At 46.4% G+C, this 22,095-nt stretch overlaps 1 protein-coding gene across 7 annotated transcripts in view; it reads left to right on the top strand.

Annotated features, from left to right (window-relative positions):
- The window catches only part of SOX6 (SRY-box transcription factor 6), a 481,651-nt gene that overhangs the window by 149,039 nt on the left and 310,517 nt on the right, over window positions 1-22,095 (top strand). For all 7 annotated transcript variants that reach the window (XM_075838210.1, XM_075838209.1, XM_075838211.1 and 4 more), the window contains exon 3: window positions 11,924-12,042. In XM_075838210.1, coding sequence (XP_075694325.1) covers window positions 11,966-12,042 — 77 coding nt within the window. In that variant the 5' untranslated portion in view covers window positions 11,924-11,965. The remainder of the gene's footprint in view (window positions 1-11,923; window positions 12,043-22,095) is intronic.

Here is a 22,095-nt window from a genome sequence, read left to right as displayed (position 1 = left end):
ACTATGGAGCCTCTACTGTAAGAGCAGTCACACTATGGAACCTCTACTGTAAGAGCAGTCACACTATGGAGCCTCTACTGTAAGATCAGTCACACTATGGACCCTCTACTGTAAGATCAGTCACACTATGGAACCTCTACTGTAAGAACAGTCACACTATGGAACCTCTACTGTAAGAGCAGTCACACTATGGAGCCTCTACTGTAAGATCAGTCACACTATGGAGCCTCTACTGTAAGAGCAGTCACACTATGGAACCTCTACTGTAAGAACAGTCACACTATGGAACCTCTACTGTAAGAACAGTCACACTATAGAACCTCTACTGTAAGAGCAGTCACACTATGGAACCTCTACTGTAAGATCAGTCACACTATGGAACCTCTACTGTAAGAGCAGTCACACTATGGAACCTCTACTGTAAGATCGGTCACACTATGGCACATCTACTGTAAGATCAGTCACAATATGGAGCCTCTACTGTAAGAACAGTCACACTATGGAGCCTCTACTGTAAGAGCAGTCACACTATGGAACCCTCTACTGTAAGAGCAGTCACTCTATGGAGCTTCTACTGTAAGAGCAGTCACACTATGGAGCCTCTACTGTAAGAGCAGTCACACTATGGAACCTCTACTGTAAGATCAGTCACACTATGGAACCTCTACTGTAAGAGCGGTCACACTATGGAACCTCTACTGTAAGAGCAGTCACACTATGGAGCCTCTACTGTAAGAGCAGTCACACTATGGAACCTCTACTGTAAGATCAGTCACACTATGGAACATCTACTGTAAGATCAGTCACACTATGGAGCCTCTACTGTAAGAGCGGTCACACTATGGAACCTCTACTGTAAGAGCAGTCACACTATGGACCCTCTACTGTAAGAGCAGTCACTCTATGGAACCTCTACTGTAAGATCAGTCACACTATGGAACCTCTACTGTAAGAGCAGTCACACTATGGAACCTCTACTGTAAGAGCAGTCACACTATGGACCCTCTACTGTAAGATCAGTCACACTATGGAGCCTCTACTGTAAGAGCAGTCACACTATGGACCCTCTACTGTAAGATCAGTCACACTATGGAGCCTCTACTGTAAGAGCGGTCACACTATGGAACCTCTACTGTAAGAGCAGTCACACTATGGACCCTCTACTGTAAGAGCAGTCACACTATGGAGCCTCTACTGTAAGAGCAGTCACACTATGGACCCTCTACTGTAAGATCAGTCACACTATGGAGCCTCTACTGTAAGAGCGGTCACACTATGGAACCTCTACTGTAAGATCAGTCACACTATGGAACCCTCTACTGTAAGAGCAGTCACACTATGGAGCCTCTACTGTAAGAGCAGTCACACTATGGAACCTCTACTGTAAGAGCAGTCACACTATGGAGCCTCTACTGTAAGAGCAGTCACACTATGGACCCTCTACTGTAAGATCAGTCACACTATGGAACCTCTACTGTAAGAACAGTCACACTATGGACCCTCTACTGTAAGATCAGTCACACTATGGAACCTCTACTGTAAGAACAGTCACACTATGGAACCTCTACTGTAAGAGCAGTCACACTATGGAGCCTCTACTGTAAGATCAGTCACACTATGGAGCCTCTACTGTAAGAGCAGTCACACTATGGAACCTCTACTGTAAGAACAGTCACACTATGGAACCTCTACTGTAAGAACAGTCACACTATGGAACCTCTACTGTAAGAGCAGTCACACTATGGAACCTCTACTGTAAGATCGGTCACACTATGGCACATCTACTGTAAGATCAGTCACACTATGGAACCTCTACTGTAAGAGCGGTCACACTATGGAACCTCTACTGTAAGATCAGTCACACTATGGAGCCTCTACTGTAAGAACAGTCACACTATGGAGCCTCTACTGTAAGAGCAGTCACACTATGGAACCCTCTACTGTAAGAGCAGTCACTCTATGGAGCTTCTACTGTAAGATCAGTCACACTATGGAACCTCTACTGTAAGATCAGTCACACTATGGAACCTCTACTGTAAGAGCGGTCACACTATGGAACCCTCTACTATAAGATCAGTCACACTATGGAACCTCTACTGTAAGAGCGGTCACACTATGGAACCTCTACTGTAAGAGCAGTCACACTATGGAGCCTCTACTGTAAGAGCAGTCACACTATGGAACCTCTACTGTAAGATCAGTCACACTATGGAACATCTACTGTAAGATCAGTCACACTATGGAGCCTCTACTGTAAGAGCGGTCACACTATGGAACCTCTACTGTAAGAGCAGTCACACTATGGACCCTCTACTGTAAGAGCAGTCACACTATGGAACCTCTACTGTAAGATCAGTCACACTATGGAACCTCTACTGTAAGAGCAGTCACACTATGGAACCTCTACTGTAAGAGCAGTCACACTATGGAACCTCTACTGTAAGAGCAGTCACACTATGGAACCTCTACTGTAAGAGCAGTCACACTATGGACCCTCTACTGTAAGAGCAGTCACACTATGGACCCTCTACTGTAAGAGCAGTCAAACTATGGGACCTCTACTGTAAGAGCAGTCACACTATGGACCCTCTACTGTAAGAGCAGTCACACTATGGACCCTCTACTGTAAGAGCAGTCACACTATGGAACCTCTACTGTAAGAGCAGTCACACTATGGAGCCTCTACTGTAAGAGCAGTCACACTATGGAGCCTCTACTGTAAGAGCAGTCACACTATGGAACTCCACTGTAAGAGCAGTCACACTATGGACCCTCTACTGTAAGAGCAGTCACACTATGGAACTCCACTGTAAGAGCAGTCACACTATGGACCCTCTACTGTAAGATCAGTCACACTATGGAGCCTCTACTGTAAGAGCAGTCACACTATGGACCCTCTACTGTAAGAGCAGTCACACTATGGAACCTCTACTGTAAGAGCAGTCACACTATGGAACCTCTACTGTAAGAGCAGTCACACTATGGAACCCTCTACTGTAAGAGCAGTCACTCTATGGAACCTCTACTGTAAGATCAGTCACACTATGGAACCTCTACTGTAAGAGCAGTCACACTATGGAACCTCTACTGTAAGAGCAGTCACACTATGGACACTCTACTGTAAGAGCAGTCACACTATGGACCCTCTACTGTAAGAGCAGTCAAACTATGGGACCTCTACTGTAAGAGCAGTCACACTATGGACCCTCTACTGTAAGAGCAGTCACACTATGGACCCTCTACTGTAAGAGCAGTCACACTATGGAACCTCTACTGTAAGAGCAGTCACACTATGGAACCTCTACTGTAAGAGCAGTCACACTATGGAGCCTCTACTGTAAGAGCAGTCACACTATGGAACCTCTACTGTAAGAGCAGTCACTCTATGGAACCTCTACTGTAAGAGCAGTCACACTATGGAACCTGTACTGTAAGAGCGGTCACACTATGGAACCTCTACTGTAAGAGCAGTCACAGTATGGAACCTCTACTGTAAGAGCAGTCACACTATGGAGCCTCTACTGTAAGGCTGGATTAACATACTGCATTTTTCGTGTTGTTTTAGATTTTTCACTGCATTTTAGTCAAAACGCTGTGGCCAGATCGGATTTTCTGGGTATGTTGTGTTTTTGTTTTTGTTTTTCTTTACGTTTTTCTCATAGGCTTGTTTATAGGACTTTAAAATGTTTAAAACATTTTTTTTTTACATTTGGGAAGAAGCTATATTTTGTATGGATTGCGCCCTGAAGATCCACAACTAAAGTACAATACATGTGACTGGGGTATAACAAAACTCTGTTCACATGCAGTGTAAAATCTTCATCATTCAGGGCCTTTTTAATCATTCTGCAAATAGTGCAGCTGCACTGGGCCCCTTCAGTGTTGTCAGCCCTGGGCCCCTTCAGCATTGTCAGCCCTGGGCCCCTTCATCGTTGTCATCAATGGGCCCCTTCATCGTTGTCAGCCCTGGGCCCCTTCATCGTTGTCAGCCCTGGGCCCCTTCAGCGTTGTCAGCCCTGGACACCTTCATCGTTGTCAGCCCTGGGCCCCTTCAGCATTGTCAGCCCTGGGCCCCTTGAGCGTTGTGAGCCCTGGGCCCCTTGAGCGTTGTCAGTCATGGGTCCCTTGAGTGTTGTCAGCCCTGGGCCCCTGCACTACAGAGCGGCCCAGAGGGGTGGAGCTTATTACTGCACTACAGAGCGGCCCAGAGGGGTGGAGCTTATTACTGCACTACAGAGCGGCCCAGAGGGGTGGAGCTTATTACTGCACTACACAGCGGCCCAGAGGAGAGGAGCTTATTACTGCACTACAGAGCGGCCCAGAGGGGTGGAGCTTATTACTGCACTACAGAGCGGCCCAGAGGGGAGGAGCTTTTTACTGCACTACAGAGCGGCCCAGAGGGGAGGTGCTTATTACTGCACTACAGAGCGGCCCAGAGGGGAGGAGCTTATTACTGCACTACAGAGCGGCCCAGAGGGGAGGAGCTTTTTACTGCACTACAGAGCGGCCCAGAGGGGAGGAGCTTATTACTGCACTACAGAGCGGCCCAGAGGGGAGGAGCTTTTTACTGCACTACAGAGCGGCCCAGAGGGGAGGTGCTTATTACTGCACTACAGAGCGGCCCAGAGGGGAGGAGCTTATTACTGCACTACAGAGCGGCCCAGAGGGGAGGAGCTTATTACTGCACTACAGAGCGGCCCAGAGGGGAGGAGCTTTTTACTGCACTACAGAGCGGCCCAGAGGGGAGGAGCTTATTACTGCACTACAGAGCGGCCCAGAGGGGAGGAGCTTATTACTGCACTACAGAGCGGCCCAGGGCCATGCTATAAAGAAACTTTAGATGAGTTTCGGACAGCGTTTGAAAGCGCAACAAAAACGAGTTGTGAACTCCGACTAAAGGGATTTGGAGTAACGTGATCTGACTCCCCGGAATAGAGACAGGTGGATAGACATCCCATAATCTGTAATAATAAGCGAGATTCCGGAATCTGGGACTGACTCATGACAGGCGTAATCCGGATAATGTTCAGCAGCAGGTGACGCTCTGGGGATATAACGTTGTATGTCCACGAATAATTAACGTTCACCTTTTCATAGGATTTAATATAGAGGGGGTTCTGTAACCGCCGGGGTGACCTTCTGCAAACCACAATGCCATACTTTGTATAATCAACGAGGAAAAACCTTTATCTTCCTCGTAACTTGGTGTTGACTTAAGAAAGGCCAAACGCATTGAGATCAATCACTAGAGAAGCATTCAACATCGCGGACTAGAAAAGGAGCGTACGGTGCTGCGCCGGGGCTCGGGCTGTCCGGCTCGGATATTGCCTTCTGATATTTAGTTTAGCATCTCATCAGCAGGACAGGAATCCTCCGCCCGCCCGCAGGAATCTCTATTCTTCTTCTTACGGTGCCTCGGTGTAGAATGCCCGGCTGAGGTGCGGCCTGACTGGCGTCCAGACTGACACGCGCACAATGATGGCTGTACATGGGTGTAGCAGCAGCAAAACGCTCGCTTCATGTTTTCCAAACGAAGTGCAAGGCCTGTGTCATTCGATCCTAACTGGGACTTTATTGCTTTGTGGTCCTTCTCGAACAATTACTGAACTGGCTGAACACATGTGGTTTTAAGTGCGTTGCTGCTGCTAGTCATGTCTGAGCCGTCACGTCACTCAGAGCCCAGAACAATTGGCATCTGGCGAACGCATAGACACTCAATCAGGCTGATGTGGAATGTGGATTTCTGCTCCTGAGCCACCCCTGGAGAGGAGCGTGCACCAGTATAGAGCAGTGCTGAGCATGACCTCACACTCATTACCGGGGCTCCCTCTAGACGCACAGCAAACGAGTGGCCAAGAAAATCCATCACATCTTCATTATAGGGCAGTCTCGAATTATCGGGGGTCTAGCTGTACTTCGCCCCCTTTTTTTAGGACACTTTCTGACTCGCACTCGTCCTTTGAAGGTTCGTCTTTGAGGTCTTTGTTGAGGGTGGAAAATGTCCTGATATTTCACAGCCGACTCGTAACCGCTTGTCCCTTCTCATGTTCTCACAGAATCGCTGCAGAACAGTAGTCAGAAAACTGTGGCTATCCAGCAGTGGGGAAACTACAACTCCCAGCATGCCCTGACCGTTACCAAAGTCCAGCAGTCTGAAATCTGTGGCTCTTCAGGGGTGTTAAACCAGTGCGACTAGGAATGCACAGTACAACTTCTTATTTCTCACGCTGGTGTGTAATGTAGATATTAATACTGTGAATCTGATTAGACGCAATGTCCATCGACCCCGTTACATCCGCGCTGTACAGGGAGAACGCAGAGTCACGGGGCAATGGCTGAGATACGTGTAGCTGCATTTAGATACACGCACATTGTTGTTTAGGTTGATTGTATTGTGTGTCCTGACGTCTACACTAACGTATCTACCCATCGGGCATCACCCCGACGTCCGCTGCAACATTTCATCATCTTCTTAAAGTAACATACACCAAAAATCACACATCAACGTATCTTTCAAAATAATAAGTGATCTGTTCCAATCAATGAAAGGACATGAGCCAGATTACAAATGGTTAATAAGGATCCTGAGACCCTGAGCGGCCGTCACTGAACACACGACGTGATCGCACACGGCAGGATGACGCTCCACGCTGAGACCTTTAGTAAAGTATTAGATGTTACCGGCAGGAGATGAAGGATCGGAAACCTTTATAATAAAGCTGCTTGGCTGTAAAGAGTCACTTTCTAATATAAACAATCATTTGCTGCATTTTCCAGTTCTCTGGATGCAGCCTGTAGTGTAAAGAATGGAGGTTTTCATCCTGGCCTATAAGAATGAATGTAAATGCACTTCCTCCTCTTGTCCGTATTGGGAATACTCGTTTGCTCGTGTTATATCACACGGGGAGGGCATATTCTTAAAGACATTTAAAAGGAACACAATTCCAGTACAGATGTATTCAGGACGCAGCCATGATAACTAGAATAAAAACCTCCATTCTTTACACTGCAGGCTCCATCTAGATGTCTGGAGAATAGTCCATAATAGATTCCGCGTGTATACTTCTCAGTGACTATATATACTTCGCAGCTTCAGAAACGATCGATCTACTGACACCGTACAATGGCTACAGGGCCACCCCTCATAATGTATGAATAAGAACCAGGAAAACGGAGGTGATGAGTAATTCAGATTTTATTTCATCAAATAGGAAAGAAAGTTCCTGGTGATTCTCACGTAATGCAAAAATAGGAAACGTCTTCCCATATATTTCATAACTGTCTGGCCATGTGAGCGACAATTCACGATCCATAATCTGAATAGTGGGAATATCTCGAAAGCGATCAAACTATATTACTAAACATCACCGGCCTGAACCGCGCTGGAAATCACAGACAAGCTGGCGGTGAGCGACATATATATTACATGGCGATATTGCACAGTCCCGGACAGCCGAGAGCGGCGCTCAGGGGTATCGTCAAAAGGCCGTAAAATGTCCTGGAGTATAGACCAGTGACATTGCTTATAGCCCATGGGGACTGCACCAGTCCTGGCAAGTCCCTGCTACCTGCGTGTACAATAACCAATAGAGTGTGGCATTGAGGTATTCCACGGGACTGTGCCCGTCTGGTCAGAGTGATTACCACCCGCAGCGGCCCATCAATGCAGCAATACTGACAGCTCCAGCCTCACCTTCAGGGTATGTTCACACGGCCTATTTTCAGACGGCTCCATTACGCCCACAAACATCTGCCCGCTGCTTGCAATGGGTGTTACGATGTTCTGTTCAGACGAGGTGTAATTTTACGCGTCTCTGTCAAAAGGCGGCGCGCGTAAAAAGACGCCCGCGTCAAAGAAGTGCAGGACACTTCTTTGGACGTTTTTGGAGGCGTTTTTCATTGACTCCATTGAAAAACAGTTCCAATTACGTCTGTAATGGACGGCGCGAAAAATGCGAGTACATGCAAAATGCTGAAATTCTGGAGCTGTTTTTGCCTGAAACATAACCTAATAATACAGACACGACCGGCAGCTAAAGGACATGGCATGGAAATGTCCCACTTTACCGGTCTGGTCCACAATCAGTCCGGCCGTGTAGGAGAATTCGTTAGAGAATGACTTTCCACCTCGAGAACCCCAGAAATAAGTGGATGGAGCAGCCGGGGGTCCCTCTCCCCACCAGCGGCAGGGACAAAATTCATGAGGCAGTAACGCCAAACCGCTCAGCATGATCCACCGAGGACAGAACGGGATGATGTCAGAACGAAAGCTTATGGCGCGATTATGTGACGACTTCAGAGCAAATCAAACCAGGAGTATCAGAGAAGGCAGGCAGTCATATATGCCAGCGTAAGGCCCTGTTCACATAAAGTTTTTTACACGAGGAAAAATCTGCCTCAAAATTCCTGAAGGAATCTGACCTGCCTGCGCTCTGCTTGCCGGGTTCTTCACTGCGTTTTTCGTGGCGTAAAAAGTAAAAGGAAAAACCCCCCAAGTCTCTTATGATAACGTAGAAGTAAGGTTGGTGTCGATGTCAGTTATACGGGGCGCGGGTACCAGGACTCCAACCAAACTCTGGTAAACAGTCGCAAGGGCCGAGACCTGGGCCCCGTGCCGCATCCACAAGAACGTGATCAATTTTAATTCCGTGTTCAGGACCATAGGCGTCTGTTTATAACCCAGGGATCCACTTCATCTCCTTTTGTAGAAGTCTCCGATCCCGGTTACCACCCCTGTTGTGTTTTGGCCATAAAGGATAAACCAAAAGGGGAGATTGGAAAGACCTAGAGAGGAATTGTTTGTAGATATCCGGGGTTCAGATCTGACCAGCGTGTGGGAAGATTTGGTGCTCGTCCAGGGGTCATACTTAGGACATCACCAATCATCTTCCTAGTGTCGTCAGACAGGGCATCCCAATGACAACCATATCGGGAAATAAACCACAATTTCTTCTGGGTGCTATCCAGGCCTGGTTTAATTCTAGGTTTTGGCAGTATCGGCACGCAGGGCCTTATTATATCCACGTTTGATATTTTCAGCCGCTTCACCTTTAAATTCTGATGGTTTTCTATGTGATCAGAGGAATAGTCTGGTGGGGCTGCCACGGAAGAGTGATCGTGGACGACGGCTTTGTGCTATACTATGAATTCTGTTACCGCGCCTTTTGATCGATAGATCCAACAAGCGAATCTCGAGTCACTGTAGTTGTAGGTGAGGTGAATATTGAGTTCATTAATATTGAGAGGTTTGTAATAGTTCAGGGGTGCCAGTCCATATGATGAATAAGTCATCTATATAGCGTAGCCCACATGAAACATGCCGCTGAAATAGTTCACAAGGAAAGATCGTCGCCGTTTCCCAACACCCCAGGTGGAGGCGCACGAATGACGGGACACAAGACGACCCCTCCACCTGAAACAATTATGCGTAAGGGCAAATTGAAGCATATTAATAATGAATTTGTTTTGATCCGCATGAGAAATCGATGTATATAAAGATTCTACATCTAATCCGACTAGTAAACAATTGTCCGGGGAGACGCGCTTCTGAACGGAGCAAACGCTGGAAGGAGGTTTGGCCTGAATAACCTATTTCTCACGGTTACTACAAGCTGAGGGGAGGACAGTCCCGGAGGTGGATCACTTTGAGGTGTATTAGTGACACTTTTTGCTTTTGATTTCATTTCGCCATTTTTTGGACTTTGTCTTTGGACCTCGATCTTCATTTTGCTTTTTTGTGGTGTCTCGTGGTTACCGGTTACATCATATCGTAATTGTCTGAAATAGACAAATAGTTTTATCTTGGATTGTACGTGACCGGTGTCCAACACAAGGGATTCTAGTTGGTGGAGTGAGGTTTTCAATTTCAAAACCATGTATCGCCCCAATCAGTGGGACTGTCTGCCCAGACATAATTGGGTGTCCGGGGATGACTATCCTTGTGAATCTTGGTCAAATGATAAATAGCGGGTATTCTAGGTTCCTCCACCTGAAAGTAATTGAATTTATTTTCTTAATTCGTTTCTTATCGTATGGTAATGAGCTGCGCAGGGTTCAGTTTTTGCGCTATATCGGTGAGAGGGTTCCTTCTTAGGCCCCATGCACACGGCCGTGCCCATAATTACGGCCCGCGATTGAGGGCACGGCCGGCCGCCTGCAGTTTCGGGCTGCGCTCCCATACAAAGTATGGGAGCACGGCCCCTAGAATGCAAAAGATAGGACATGTTCCGGAAATTCAAAAACATTTCTACGGCACGGACACATATCCGCAGCGATACGGAAAGGTGTCCACGGCCAATGGTAATGAATGGGTCCACAATTAAGGAAAGTTTTTCCGGTGGTGCGCGTGAGCCCCAAGTGCAGAATCACCAGATAAAATGTTTCTTTCCTATCTTTTGCTGCCGGTCCAGATGTCCGGAGCGTCGTTACTGGAGGACACGTTTATTTTCATCTCTCCTGCCAGCAATGACCTCACTGAAGACCGCGCTGGAGGGAGAGTGAGATCCCCAGCAATGGCTTCCGTCCTTTCATATTTGTATAGAGCGATCTCCAGTGTCCGATTCTTCCTGTCGCGCACAGAATTCGCTCTTTATAGTAAACAATGACACTTCTCTTGGCTTGTCTTTCATTTGGAGTCTCTTTTAGCTACTTATTGTATCTCGTTTCTCTAAGAAAAGCACGATATTCTCCCGCTGGCGTCCTCTTCTATTCATCTGGTCGTCGTTAACCCCTTACGGCCCCCGGCGTACGAGGTTCAGTGGCAGTGGAGGGGTTAAATGGCAGTGTGGGAGACTTGTCGGCGGTGTTTGTCGGGTGCCGCGCTGGGAGCGCCTCCATCTATACAGGATAAGACATTGGCCCTCAATGCTGCTTTTGTTTACTGTTTTCCTAAAAGGGGCCTCACTATATTTCATCTGTCAAACTTGCTTTTCTTTTTTTCAACAATGCTTGATTGTTTTCACCAAAGGGGGGAAAGCTGCAGGTTCCACAGACAGGAGAATTCTGTATTATATTTTCCTGCCAAATTCCGATCTCTGTTTTCCTTCCCTTGAGCTCACAAAGGACTCATAACTTACTGTCAAGTGTGAGAGTGGCCACAATGCCCCAGTGTTGCTCAGGACGGAGACTCTCTCTCCCCGTGGCATGATGCTCTGACTGGCTGCGGGCTCTCAGTGAGTCCTGGAGCCGCAGGGGGGACACAGGGGTGTGCAGGGGTCCAGCACTTCTCTCTAGACGTACAAGCCTGGGGGACTCTGGATCCTACGCTGGAATATTATACTGCTCTCTCAGGCCAGGGCACAGCAATATACTGGGACATTAGGTAACACCAGTGTCCTGCACTTTTCTCCAGACTCAGAATCCTGGGGTACACTAGTGTCCTGTATATAGACCCAGAAGATTGGGTAAACGGGGCCCCATACTACTCTGTAGACCTGTAAAATTGGGTTACCCTGGGGTCCCATACTGCCCTGTAGACCTAGAACATTGGGTTACCCTGGGGTCCCGTACTGCCCTGTAGACCTAGAACATTGGGTTACCCTGGGGTCCCGTACTGCCCTGTAGACCTAGAACATTGGGTTACCCTGGGGTCCCGTACTGCCCTGTAGACCTAGAACATTGGGTTACCCTGGGGTCTCGTACTGCCCTGTAGACCTAGATCATTGGGTTACCCTGGGGTCCCGTACTGCCCTGTAGACCTAGATCATTGGGTTACCCTGGGGTCCCGTACTGCCCTGTAGACCTAGATCATTGGGTTACCCTGGGGTCCCGTACTGCCCTGTAGACCTAGATCATTGGGTTACCCTGGGGTCCCGTACTGCTTTGTAGGCCCCGGAGACCCCTCCCCGCCCTGTAGCAGGATGCTCATTTATATGCCTGGATCATGATGCTTTGGCAATATTAACTGGCTGTGGTTTTTCGGCAGTGACATTGGCTCCTCGTGGCTTGGGACGGCGTGAGAATTGGTATGCCATCCAGTTCTGAAGTTCTGACCGGCGTCATAGCAGAACGCAGCTCTGAGCAGTGGAAGGACAGCCACTTAATGTAAGTCATAGACCCTGTGTGTGCTTCTATGTGTCATGTATTCTGCCCTGTAGAGGAGCCGCATGCTGTCTCATGGACTGTTCCTCTTATTTCATGTAGTTGTGGATATGAAGTCGAGTGTCCGTTATGGAAAAGTTATCTGTCATCCCTGAGGGCACAAATCTTTGTGGAATAGCCCTGGTCTTCCTGGCTGCAGTTTCTGACACATGTAATGCATACAAGATGTTGGGGGTAGTAGTGCAGCGGCAGGTAACCGGCTCTCCGCTTCCAGTCCACGCCAGGCTCATCGTGTTAGTTGAAGCAATGAATCGGCTCCTGTATCTCTCCATAAAGCAGCATGTGATGTTTGAGTATAATTATCATGACCCAGTATTGCCTGCCAGCGCTGTGACCTCATTATTGGGGACCCTACAGCTGAAGTATACCGGTCACCTGGTGATCTCCAAAATATTATTAACTGTGTCCAGCGGCAACTACTGGGGGATGAGGGAAGTGCCGGGCTGATCAGCTGCTTATAATTATCTCATATATAACATGTGGATCATCATCATCATCCGTGTCCCAGGATCATTATATGGGCATTACATGATATGTAAGATAAGTTTACACTCATGGACAAGCAGCAGGGCCACATCAGTGGAGGTATTCATGGCGTTAACACATTACTGAGCACATAGAAGAGAAGGCAAATATAATGGCAAGCAATGCAACGTGACTCCAGGTAGTTGATCTGTACTAGAAGACCATACCGCACATACATGTAATCACCTGTACTAGAAGACCATAGCGCACATACATGTAATAACCTGTACTAGAAGACAGTCTACACCGCACATACATGGAATAACCTGTACTAGAAGACCATAGCGCACATACATGTAATCACCTGTACTAGAAGACCATAGCGCACATACATGTAATAACCTGTACTAGAAGACAGTCTACACCGCACATACATGGAATAACCTGTACTAGAAGACCATACCGCACATACATGTAATAACCTGTACTAGAAGACCATAGCGCACATACATGTAATAACCTGTACTAGAAGACAGTCTACACCGCACATACATGGAATAACCTGTACTAGAAGACCATAGCGCACATACATGTAATAACCTGTACTAGAAGACAGTCCATACCGCACATACATGTTATAACCTGTACTAGAAGACAGTCCATACCGCACATACATGTAATCACCTGTACTAGTAGACAGTCCATACCGCACATACATGTAATAACCTGTACTAGAAGACAGTCCATACCGCACATACATGTAATCACCTGTACTAGTAGACAGTCCATACCGCACATACATGTAATCACCTGTACTAGTAGACAGTCCATACCGCACATACATGTAATCACTTGTACTAGAAGACAGTCCATACCGCACATAAATGTAATCACCTGTACTAGTAGACAGTCCATACCACACATACATGTAATCACCTGTACTAGAAGACAGTCCATACCGCACATACATGTAATCACCTGTACTAGTAGACAGTCCATACCGCACTTACATGCAATCACCTGTACTAGAAGACAGTCCATACCGCACATACATGTAATAACCTGTACTAGAAGAAAGTCCACACCGCACATACATGTAATCACTTGTATTACTAGACAGTCCATACCGCACATACATGTAATAACCTGTACTACAAGACAGTCCATACTGCACATACATGTAATAATCTGAACTAGAAGACAGTACACACCGCACATACATGTAATAACCTGTACTAGAAGACAGTACACACCGCACATACATGTAATAACCTGTACTACTAGACAGTCCATACCGCACATACATGTAATCACCTGTACTACTAGACAGTCCATACCGCACATACATGTAATCACCTGTACTACTAGACAGTCCATACCGCACATACATGTAATAACCTGTACTACTAGACAGTCCATACCGCACATACATGTAATCACCTGTACTAGTAGACAGTCCATACCGCACATACATGTAATCACCTGTACTAGTAGACAGTCCATACCACACATACATGTAATAACCTGTACTAGAAGACAGTACACACCGCACATACATGTAATCACCTGTACTAGAAGACAGTACACACCACACATACATGTAATAACCTGTACTAGAAGACAGTACACACCGCACATACATGTAATAACCTGTACTACTAAACAGTCCATACCGCACATACATGTAATCACCTGTACTAGTAGACAGTCCACACTGCACATACATGTAATCACCTGTACTAGTAGACAGTCCATACCGCACATACATGTAATCACCTGTACTAGTAGACAGTCCATACCGCACATACATGTAATCACCTGTACTAGTAGATAGTCCATACCACACATACATGAAATAACCTGTACTAGTAGACAGTCTATACCGCACATACATGAAATAATCTGTACTAGTAGACAGTCTACACCGCACATACATGTAATCACCTGTACTAGAAGACAGTCCACACCGCACATACATGTAATCACCTGTACTACTAGACAGTCCATACCCCACATACATGTAATCACCTGTACTACTAGACAGTACACACCGCACATACATGTAATAACCTGTACTAGAAGACAGTATACACCACACATACATGTAATAACCTGTACTACTAGTCAGTCCATACCGCACATACATGTAATCACCTGTACTAGTAGACAGTCCATACCACACATACATGTAATCACCTGTACTAGAACACAGTCCATACCGCACATACATGAAATAATCTGTACTAGTAGACAGTCTACACCGCACATACATGTAATCACCTGTACTAGTAGACAGTCCATATCACACATACATGAAATAACCTGTACTAGTAGACAGTCTATACCGCACATACATGTAATAATTTGTACTAGAAGACAGTCCATACCGCACATACATGTAATCACCTGTACTAGTAGACAGTCCACATTGCACATACATGTAATCACCTGTACTAGTAGACAGTCCACACCGCACATACATGTAATAACCTGTACTAGTAGACAGTCCATACCGCACGAACATGTAATAACCTGTACTAGTAGACAGTCCATACCGCACATACATGTAATCACCTGTACTAGAAGACAGTCCATACCGCACATACATGTAATAACCTGTACTAGAAGACAGTCCATACCGCACATACATGTAATAACCTGTACTAGTAGACAGTCCATACCGCACATACATGTAATCACCTGTACTAGAAGACAGTCCATACCGCACATACATGTAATAACCTGCACTAGAAGACAGTCCACACCGCACATACAATCACCTGTACTGGAAGACAGTCCACACCGCACATACATGTAATAACCTGTACTAGAAGACAGTCCACACCGCACATACATGTAATCACCTGTACTAGAAGACAGTCCATACCGCACATACATGTAATAACCTGCACTAGAAGACAGTCCACACCGCACATACAATCACCTGTACTGGAAGACAGTCCACACCGCACATACATGTAATAACCTGTACTAGAAGACAGTCCACACCGCACATACATGTAATAACCTGTACTAGAAGACAGTCCACACCGCACATACATGTAATCACCTGTACTAGTAGACAGTCCATACCGCACATACATGTAATCACCTGTACTAGTAGATAGTCCACACCACACATACATGTAATCACCTGTGCTTGCTGTGATACATATGCCACTGTAACACAATCACACCTATAATACTTATACTTATAAGTATTTAACATTGCAAAATCAATATAACAAATTGTATTACAAAACAATATAAAACAGTACAACCTGTAGCATTATAACATAATAAAACCGCCAGGACTATGTGGTAATATAACACAATATGTTGCAGATCACTGGGAATATCAGCCAGGAGAGTATAAAACACGCCAGCCACGTCCCTGAAGGCTCCTGTCCACATGTGATTACTGCTCCCACCAGATCCCACCAGATTACACGTCTTCCTCTAGTGATGGTGCCACAGACAGACACATTACACTTCATTATACACTCCCCACATCTGGTCCTGCAGGAGTCAGTGAACCTCACTGGCACATTAAACCTCTGACCTGCACACACAACTCACATACCCCAGTGCAACAAATATCAGCGCTAAACATGTGACCACGTTATGTGCACTACTGAGTCCTGATTATATAGCGCGCCAAATCTGGTGAACGACAGGTCCTCAGTTAGTGCAAAAGATTCTGACCAATGTGGGATTGTACATGGAGTGATTACGGCCATTGGTCGGTGCAGAATTACACACTGGGTTACTGCAAAGATATAATAGCCGGTTATAAATAAATGGATTACAGACTATGGTGTGGACTGTCTTCTAGCACAGGTTATTACATGTATGTGTGGTGTGGACTGTCTACTAGTACAGGTGATTACATGTATGTGTGGTGTGGACTGTCTACTAGTACAGGTGATTACATGTATGTGCGGTGTATACTGTCTTCTAGTAGAGGTTATTACATGTATGTGCGGTGTGGACTGTCTTCTAGTACAGGTGATTACATGTATGTGCGGTGTGGACTGTCTTCTAGTACAGGTTATTACATGTATGTGCGGTATGGACTGTCTACTAGTACAGGTGATTACATGTATGTGCGGTATGGACTGTCTTCTAGTACAGGTTATTACATGTTCGTGCGGTGTGGACTGTCTTCTAGTACAGGTTATTACATGTATGTGTGGTGTGGACTGTCTAGTAGTACAGGTGATTACATGTATGTGGGGTATGGACTGTCTTCTAGTACAGGTTATTACATGTATGTGCGGTATGGACTGTCTTCTAGTACAGGTTATTACATGTATGTGCGGTGTGGACTGTCTTCTAGTGCATGTTATTACATGTATGCGGTGTGTACTGTCTTCTAGTACAGGTGATTACATGTATGTGCGGTATGGACTGTCTTCTAGTACAGGTTATTACATGTATGTGTGGTGTGGACTGTCTACTAGTACAGGTGATTACATGTATGTGCGGTATGGACTGTCTAGTAGTACAGGTTATTACATGTATGTGCGGTATGGACTGTCTTCTAGTACAGGTTATTACATGTATGTGTGGTGTGGACTGTCTACTAGTACAGGTGATTACATGTATGTGCGGTATGGACTGTCTAGTAGTACAGGTTATTACATGTATGTGCGGTATGGACTGTCTTCTAGTACAGGTGATTACATGTATGTATGGTGTGGACTGTCTAATAGTACAGGTGATTACATGTATGTGCGGTATGGACTGTCTTCTAGTACAGGTTATTACATGTATGTGCGGTGTGGACTGTCTTCTAGTACAGGTTATTACATGTATGTGCGCTTTGGTCTTCTAGTACAGGTTATTACATGTATGTGCGGTGTGGACTGTCTTCTAGTGCAGGTTATTACATGTATGTGCGGTGTATACTGTCTTCTAGTACAGGTGATTACATGTATGTGCGGTATGGACTGTCTACTAGTACAGGTGATTACATGTATGTGTGATATGGACTGTCTACTAGTACAGGTTATATTACATGTATGTGTGGTGTGGACTGTCTACTAGTACAGGTGATTACATGTATGTGTGGTGTGGACTGTCTTCTAGTAGAGGTTATTACATGTATGTGCGGTGTGAACTGTCTTCTAGTACGGGTTATTACATGTATGTGCGGTATGGACTGTCTTCTAGTAGAGGTTATTATATGTATGTGCGGTGTGGACTCTCTTCTAGTACAGGTGATTACATGTATGTGCGGTATGGACTGCCTTCTAGTACAGATTATTAAATGTATGTGATGTGCGGTGTGGACTGTCTTCTAGTAGGGGTTATTTACATGTATGTGCGGTGTGGACTTCTAGTACAGGTTATTACATGTATGTGCGGTGTATACTGTCTTCTAGTACAGGTTATTGCATGTATGTGCGGTGTGGACTGTATTCTAGTACAGGTTATTACATGTATGTGCGGTGTGGACTGTATTCTAGTACAGGTTATATTACATGTATGTGCGGTGTGGACTATCTTCTAGTACAGGTTATATTACATGTATGTGCGGTGTGGACTGTATTCTAGTACAGGTTATATTACATGTATTTGCGGTGTGGACTGTATTCTAGTACAGGTTATATTACATGTATGTGCGGTGTGGACTATCTTCTAGTACAGGTGATTGGGGATTACATGTATGTGCGGTGTGGACTGTCTTCTAGTACAGGTAATTACATGTATGTGCGTTATGGACTGTCTTCTAGTACAGGTGATTACATGTATGTGCGGTGTGGACTGTCTTCTAGTACAGGTGATTACATGTATGTGCGGTGTGGACTTCTAGTAAAGGTTATTACATGTATGTGCGGTGTGTAGTGTCTTCTAGTACAGGTGATTACATGTATGTGCGGTGTGGACTGTCTTCTAGTACAGGTTATTACATGTATGTGCGGTATGGACTGTCTACTAGTACAGGTTATTACATGTATGTGTGCTTTGGTCTTCTAGTACAGGTTATTACATGTATGTGCGGTACGGTTTTCTAGTATATGGAGTGATTAGAATTCACATACTGGGTTACTGCAGAGATATAATAGCCGGTTATAAATAAATAGATTACAGACTATGGTCAGGACACTGATTACATACTGTATCCGCATTGACCACTCTTTAGCGTGGAGATTGTGGACAGTGGTCAGCGCGCACATTGTGGTCAGCGGGGAGATTATGGACAGTGGTCAGTGCAGAGATTGTGGACAGTGGTCAGTGCAGAGATTGTGGAAAGTGGTCAGCGCATAGATTGTGGACAGTGGTCAGCGGGGAGGTTGTGGACAGTGGTCAGCGTGGAGATTGTAGACAGTGGTCAGCGGGGAGATTGTAGACAGTGGTCAGCGGGGAGATTGTGGACAGTGGTCAGCGTGGAGATTGTAGACAGTGGTCAGCGTGGAGATTGTAGACAGTGATCAGCGTGGAGATTGTAGACAGTGGTCGGCATGGAGATTGTAGACAGTGGTCAGCGGGGAGATTGTAGACAGTGGTTAGCGGGGAGATTGTAGACAGTGGTCAGCGGGGAGATCGTGGACAGTGGTCAGCACATAGATTGTGGACAGTGGTCAGCGGGGAGATTGTGGACAGTGGTCAGCGTGGAGATTGTAGACAGTGGTCAGCGTGGAGATTGTAGACAGTGGTCAGCGTGGAGATTGTAGACAGTGGTCAGCGTGGAGATTGTAGACAGTGGTCAGCATGGAGATTGTAGACAGTGGTCAGCGGGGAGATTGTAGACAGTGGTCAGCGGGGAGATTGTAGACAGTGGTCAGCGGGGAGATTGTAGACAGTGGTCAGCGGGGAGATCGTGGACAGTGGTCAGCACATAGATTGTGGACAGTGGTCAGCGGGGAGATTGTAGACAGTGGTCAGCGGGGAGATTGTAGACAGTGGTCAGCGGGGAGATTGTAGACAGTGGTCAGCGGGGAGATTGTAGACAGTGGTCAGCGGGGAGATTGTAGACAGTGGTCAGCGGGGAGATTGTAGACAGTGGTCAGCGGGGAGATCGTGGACAGTGGTCAGCACATAGATTGTGGACAGTGGTCAGCGGGGAGATTGTGGACAGCGCATAGATTGTGGACAGTTGTCAGTGGGGAGATTGTGGACAGTGGTCAGCGGGGAGATTGTGGACAGTGGTCAGCACGCAGATTGTGGACAGTGGTCAGCACGCAGATTGTGGACAGTGGTCAGCACGCAGATTGTGGACAGTGGTCAGCACGGAGGTTGCGCACAGTGGTCAGCAAGGAGGTTGCGCACAGTGGTCAGCGCGGAGGTTGCGCACAGTGGTGAGTGCAGCATGTCCTTACTGGTTTCAGTATCTTCTCTTTGATTTCTCCCTGAATGTAGTTATCTGAAGTCTCATTTCCATTGTAACATTTGTCATCTGTCCAATTAGTAATTATTAGTTTATATTTAGCAGAGATTTATTTTTAGCCGCTTGCTGGCGGGATTGATTTCCTGCTGTAATGTGGGACTATTTAATCAGATATTAATAAGTGCATTGCATGGCGCGATCAGGAGGCTGGGAGGGGGCAGGAGTAGGAAGCTTCACAGTAGACTGCAAGAACTTTTCTCAGTAACGTGGAGATAGACGCCTGCAGGAGCCCGGTCCTGACTATTGCTGACACCTGCAGAGCTGCGTAGTGATACAGCTCTGGAGTATAATTCAGGATGTAACTCAGGATCAGTACAGGATAAGTAATGTAATGTATGCACACAGTGACTCCACCAGCAGAATAGTGAGTGCAGCTCTGGAGTATAATACAGGATATAACTCAGGATCAGTACAGGATAAGTAATGTAATGTATGTACACAGTGACTCCACCAGCAGAATAGTGAGTGCAGCTCTGGAGTATAATACAGGAGGTAACTCAGGATCAGTACAGGATAAGTAATGTAATGTATGTACACAGTGACTCCACCAGCAGAATAGTGAGTACAGCTCTGGAGTATAATACAGGATGTAACTCAGGATCAGTACAGGATAAGTAATGTATGTACACAGTGACTCCACCAGCAGAATAGTGAGTGCAGCTCTGGAGTATAATACAGGATATAACTCAGGATCAGTACAGGATAAGTAATGTCATGTATGTACACAGTGACTCCACCAGCAGAATAGTGAGTGCAGCTCTGGAGTATAATACAGGAGGTAACTCAGGATCAGTACAGGATAAGTAATGTATGTACACAATGACTCCACCAGCAGAATAGTGAGTGCAGCTCTGCAGTATAATACAGGATATAACTCAGGATCAGTACAGGATAAGTAATGTAATGTATGTACACAGTGACTATACCAGCAGAATAGTGAGTGCAGCTCTGGAGTATAATACTGGATGTAACTCCGGATCAGTACAGGATAAGTAATGTATGTACACAGTGACTCCACCAGCAGAATAGTGAGTGCAGCTCTGGAGTATAATACAGGATGTAACTCAGGATCAGTACAGGATAAGTAATGTATGTACACAGTGACTCCACCAGCAGAATAGTCAGTGCAGCTCTGGAGTGGGTGGAGTAGGACGTGTGGAGAGAGCTGCTGAGACTACCGTGCAGGCCTTGGATCCAGGGACTTTCCTTATTCTATCTGCCCAGGCCTCATACCATCTGCCTGGGCTTGGAAAGTACCCTGAGGGGGGTTCCATCCTAGGATGGAGCCTCAGACCTCTACCTCCCGGAGCATGCCAGCGGGGGGTAGAGGGTCATCCCAGCTGGCTGGGAATATGCAAACAGTCGCGGGGGTGAGGAGATCATCTCGGGGCAAGGCTGTCCTGGCTCCCCCTGACGCTGGAACCCTGGATAAGGGTATGGAGACGCGGTCCGGCAGGGTGATCGAGGTGTTGTCATCTGGAGAAGGACCAGCGCCGTCCGGACATTTGGATGACGGTCGTGTGGAGGAATGGGGACAGCTGAGGACCGGAGAGACGGTGGAGAACTTCAGCTCCCGTCTGGCTATGCGGTTGGAGGAGTATCGGGACCTCAGGAAGTCGCTGCAACGGCTCCGTGCGGACTTGGCGGTCGCCAGAGGAAGAGCTGCAAAAGCCTCAGGAGGTAAGAGGTCCCGATACCTTTTAAATGTGAAATCCTTGTTGGAGGAAATAAAAGAAGTGGAAGAAAGACGTGAGGAGATTTTGGCAGGCGGAGGGGTGTTTGGTGAAAAATTAAAAAATGAAGAGAGGTTTGCCGAGATGGCAGAACCTATAAAAATAGAATGTGTGGAGGAAGACAGCAGAGCCCCAGACACAGCAAAGGAAATTGTGGGGGAGAAAATGGAGCATGAGAATGCAAAGTCCAGAGAAGGCTCAGATTCTGAGGCACCCAGGAGCAGTGAGGAGGAGGAGGGTGGACTCACAGCTGGGAGAAATCAGGAGAGTTTTGATACTGACAGTGAGCGGCCTCCAGGATTACTCACACAGATCCGTAACGTGGAGTCGCCGGTATCCTTCCAGGGATTTTGGTTCGGTACGGAGTTACCCGCAGAGGAGGAAAAGCAAAAGAAAAAAAAATTT

The sequence above is a fragment of the Rhinoderma darwinii genome, chromosome 9, assembly GCF_050947455.1.
Source record: "Rhinoderma darwinii isolate aRhiDar2 chromosome 9, aRhiDar2.hap1, whole genome shotgun sequence".
Classification (NCBI taxonomy): domain Eukaryota; kingdom Metazoa; phylum Chordata; class Amphibia; order Anura; family Rhinodermatidae; genus Rhinoderma; species Rhinoderma darwinii.
The sequence above is the reverse complement of the archived record's forward strand: the minus strand, read 5'-3'. Positions and strand labels throughout refer to the sequence as shown.